Here is a 4,593-nt window from a genome sequence, read left to right as displayed (position 1 = left end):
GTTGTGCTCTGGGTGGAAATAGTGGTCTTTGTGCTGGTTGGCAGGGTCGTAGTTGTGGAGGGGCTTTGAGAAGTTGTTGTTGGAGGGGGCACCGTAGTTACGGGTGTGCTGGTTTCTGTCGTAGGAGGTGGCATCGTGAGTGGTGTAGTGACCACGGTTGTGCGATGCGTGGTTGACATGACTTCTGTGCTGGTTTCTGTGGTTGTAGGTGGTGGGGATGTTTTTTTGGCTCTGGTTCTAGTTGGCACAGTGACAGTGGTGGTACTAATTAGTGTGGTCGGATGCGGTGTGCTGGCTGTTGTGGTCGCCGGGGTGGTGGTTGGACTTGAGCAGATGGGGTTTGGTGTGCAGCACCTGACACGTACCTGGTAGTTGAAGCATATCTCGAACTTCCCGACTTGCTCCTTATTTTTGCACACGAGCCCAAAATTGATGTCACAACTCACTTTCTGACCGACATTGTGGATGCTTATATTAGGAAAGTTCTCAGCACGGCACTCAATGTGTGTAGGCTGTCCACAGATCTTCCCTCCTGCTGCTCTAATGTTGTGGTAGGTTTCTATGTCTCCATCTGATGGTCCTGAGTTGGGGAAATCAACATCAAGCCATTTGCTCCACGTGCATACCGGCTCACAAGCGGTAGTTGCTGTAGTGGTTGTGGTGCTTGGGGCCAGTGTTGCGGGCACTACGGTGGATGGAGAGCCTGTGGTGCCCTTTGTGCTCGTGCTGGGTGCTTGGGTTGTAGTAGTTGGAGTTGTTTTCGAGTGGGTGGAGAGTGTAGACAAGTGGGTGGTGGTCTGGGTGGCAGTTGTGACAGTTGTGGAGGTGTGCGGGAGAGTCTGCGTTGTGCTTTGGGTGGAAATTGTAGTCTTTGTGCTGGTTGGCAGGGTCGTAGTTGTGGAGGGGCTTTGAGAAGTTGTTGTTGGAGGGGGCACCGTAGTTACGGGTGTGCTGGTTTCTGTCGTACGAGGTGGCGTCGTGAGGGGTGTAGTGACCACGGTTGTGCGATGCGTGGTTGAGATGACCTCTGTGCTGGTTTCTGTGGTTGTAGGTGGTGGGGATGTTTCTGTGGCTCTGGTTCTGGTTGGAACAGTGACAGTGGTGGTGCTGATTAGTGTGGTCGGAGTCGGTGTGCTGCTTGTTGTGGCCGCCTGGGTGGTGGTTAGTGTTGCTCTGGTGGGTAGGTTGGTAGGTGCTGATGCTGTTTTAGATGTTGTTGTTACGGGGGGCACAGTTTTTAAGGGTGTGCTGGTTTCTATCGTAGGTGGTGGTGTCTTGTGTGTTGTGGTTCCCGGGGTTGTGGCATGCGTTGTTACAATGATCTTTGTGCTGGTTTCCATGGTTGTACTGGTTTTGGTTGTTTGTTTTTGAGTAAGCTGATGTTTTGTGGGAACTGTTGTTGTCCGTGTATGTATTACAACTGGTTTTGTTGTTAGAGTTGTTGGGCATTGTGTCGTTTCATTTTTGCAGCACTCAATTTGTATTTCATAGTCTAAGCATATGTGTGGGAATTGATCTCTGTTATAGCATATCAAGCCTTCAGTTTTGGTGCATGTAACATTTTGGTTTAAATCTTTCAAACTAGTATTGGGGAACCTTACTGCTCTGCATTTAACATTCTTTGGTGTTTCACAAACAGAATATCCTTTTTCTCTTATATTTTTAAATGTTTCTAAGTCTCCACCGTTGATTCCTTGTTTTGGGTAATATATGTTATACCACTGTGACCATTTACAGATTTCCTTTGTGCAAGCAGCAGTTGTTGAAGAAATAGTGGTTATAGGTTTTGCACTTGTGGTTGGTAGAATGGAGCTTGTCATGGTGGTTGTTTCTGGGACTGAAGTTGTTGAAAGAGTTGTGGTTGTCATGGTACTCGTTGATAGGGTAGTTGTTTTATATTTTGTGGAGGTAGGTTGTGGTGTATCTGTGGAATGTACAAAAGTTGTAGTGGTTTCTGGAGGGATAGTTTCTGTGACAGTAGTTGCTGTTTCAGTTGACTTTATGCTAGTTGTAGTTGTGTATCCACATGGTACAAAAGTACAGCAGTAGATTTTGATCTGATAATTGTGACACTTCATTGGATTTTGGTCCTTGTTATAACATATAAGACCTGCTGTTGTATTGCATTCTACTTTTTGCCCAAGTTCATTTAACGGTGTGGTTGGATAGTCTTTTGCTCTGCATTCAACAGCCTTTGGAGCTTTGCAGATTTTGTAACCTTCAGCTCTTAAGTTATCAAATGTATCAAAGTCTTCCTCATTTTCCCCATTGCCTGGATAATGCACATCATACCACTGTGACCATTTACATACTTCATGAACACATAGTGGTATAGTTGATGGTACTGTGATTAAAAACAAAAAAACAAAATAAACAAACATAAAAAGAATTATACTAAAAAGTATACTACTATATTTTCTGTTTTAAGTTGAATTTACTAAAAAGTTCCCATAAATATTCTCCTTTTCGTTATACTACATACATTGAATATTTTTCTAAAGCAAGGTTCTAGCATGTTAAGCCTATAAGACAACCATTTCAGGTTAGTTTGATTATAATTGGTATCGTTATTAAAAATAGAGATAATAACACTCAATGTATAAACCTATTGGCATGAAGAGGTACAACTTATAATAGAATTTGCATTGCCTCTTGTGAAGTGCCAGGATGAAGATCACCTGCCTAAAATGATAATTTAGTTGCACTTCCATAATTTAAACACTTGGAAAATACATATATTTGCATGGAATTCCATATAATTTCCCATTTTGTGAAGCCTGCTTATCTTTTTATGCACCATCTCCTAAGCATTAAGACCCCGATCCAAAGCGTAATGCATGCAATAGGTAAATATCATTGAACTCATTGGGCTTTAGATCAGGTCTGATTATGCAGCAAATATATTTTTACATTGATTTGCTATTAAAAAAATATACTACATTGTCTTTATTCCTCCATTTAATCATAAAATAATTACAGTAGGGTTGAAGCAGCTATACAAGATATATAGGGGCATAATGAGGAGCAACAGCCTTAAGCTGTACTAGTGGAAATTTAGGTTGGAGATTAGGAAGGACTTTCTGACTATGAGGGTGGTCAAGTATTGGAATAAGCTACCTAGAGAGATTGTGGACATCTCATTCCTGGGAATTTTCAAGAACAGGTAAAACACTTGGCTGGGATGGTTTAGTCAAGGATGATCCTGCCCTGTGCAAGAAGATGGACTAGTTGACCTTGTGAGGTCTTTTCCAGCCCTATTTTCCTATGATCCTAGGTCATTGCTTTCTGTTGAATCAGTCTAAATAGCAAGAATAGCATCAAAATCTTGTACAGCGATTGTATTTTCTTTATGTTTTGTGTTTACATTTCTTTACTAGCTAGTGATTGGAACCCCAATCAATGCAGAAAATGCAAATAAAGAGTTAGGACTTATTGGAAACATCTACAAGTGACACTACATCACTATAGCATCGCGTTATGGTGATGTAGCTTGTCGCTATGAAGATGCAGCATCGCTGGGCACAAACTGCAACACTGACACAATATCTATGTACTGATGAGCTACCTCGTTATAGTGTGTTGCTACAGTGATGTAGCATCTAAAAATAACCAGGCACCATTATTTTGTGTTCCAAAAGGAAGTAATAAAAATACGGCTCAGTAACAACAGCACCGTGGGGGGCACATGTAGACGTGCCCACTGACTTTTAACTTTCTGATTCATTCATTGGAAATATAAGTATGTACTTAGTTTGTTAGGTAAATTTTTCTCAATGGTAAATAGAGAAATCTCAACATGTTTATTACAGAAGGTACCTGTAGTGGTAGTTATAGGTGTTGAAGAGGTAAATACAAATGGTGTTGTGGTTACAGGACATTCATAGACAGTTCTGTTGATTGTTCCATTCGGGCCACAGGTTGCAAGAATACATGCACCAATACCATCTGTAGTGTTGTAGATGACAGCATGATATGGATAAGTCTTTCCATCATATGTGCAATTGCAGGCTGTAAATCAAAAGAAAATGTCATCCTTGGACACTGAGATTTTGAAACAGATTCCACCACGTCCTTCATATTCGAACTGAAACTGCTTTGTCAACATACCGTGTTCATCGTGCTTGCAATTGATTTTGCCGTCAAGTGTGCATTCACTGAGGAAAAAAAGAAAAAAGAAATATGAGTAAGCTCAAAAGTAGTTTTTCTTCAAGTCATTCCTTCAGCAGTGCACTTCTGCTGCAAAAAAGGCAGATAAGGTAGGGTCTTTTAATCTATGTACAGGGTTTGCTCTTGATATGTTCCAAGAGACTGCACTGAAGAAGGCTTTGAAAGTAAGGGAAAGACGGAGAGGAGCAGTTGGACGGGATATCCTGATCATCTCTTTCCTTGGAGAGGAAGTGCACTTGATGTGGCGCACCTCTATAACATGTAGTTGCCACGTCTACACAAGCGTGGACGTTTGGTTTCCTGGTGAAAACTAACCGCGGTACACCTTGTGCTGCCGCTAGCTGTCCCAGGGGAACACCTCAGGTGAGGTAGGGAAGGCTGAGACCAGCACTGAGCTGGCCCCAGGAACCTTACACTGCCCCTGCA

At 42.2% G+C, this 4,593-nt stretch overlaps 1 protein-coding gene across 1 annotated transcript in view; it reads right to left on the bottom strand.

Moving 5' to 3' along the window:
- MUC5AC (mucin 5AC, oligomeric mucus/gel-forming) overlaps nt 1-4,593 on the bottom strand; it is a 58,706-nt gene that overhangs the window by 24,644 nt on the left and 29,469 nt on the right. The window contains 3 exon segments of the mRNA XM_025207898.1: nt 25-2,344; nt 3,817-4,008; nt 4,108-4,154. Coding sequence (XP_025063683.1) covers nt 25-2,344; nt 3,817-4,008; nt 4,108-4,154 — 2,559 coding nt within the window.

Source organism: Alligator sinensis, unplaced genomic scaffold (assembly GCF_000455745.1).
Source record: "Alligator sinensis unplaced genomic scaffold, ASM45574v1 scaffold5_1, whole genome shotgun sequence".
Taxonomy (NCBI): domain Eukaryota; kingdom Metazoa; phylum Chordata; order Crocodylia; family Alligatoridae; genus Alligator; species Alligator sinensis.
This window is presented reverse-complemented; position numbering and strand designations above follow the sequence as displayed.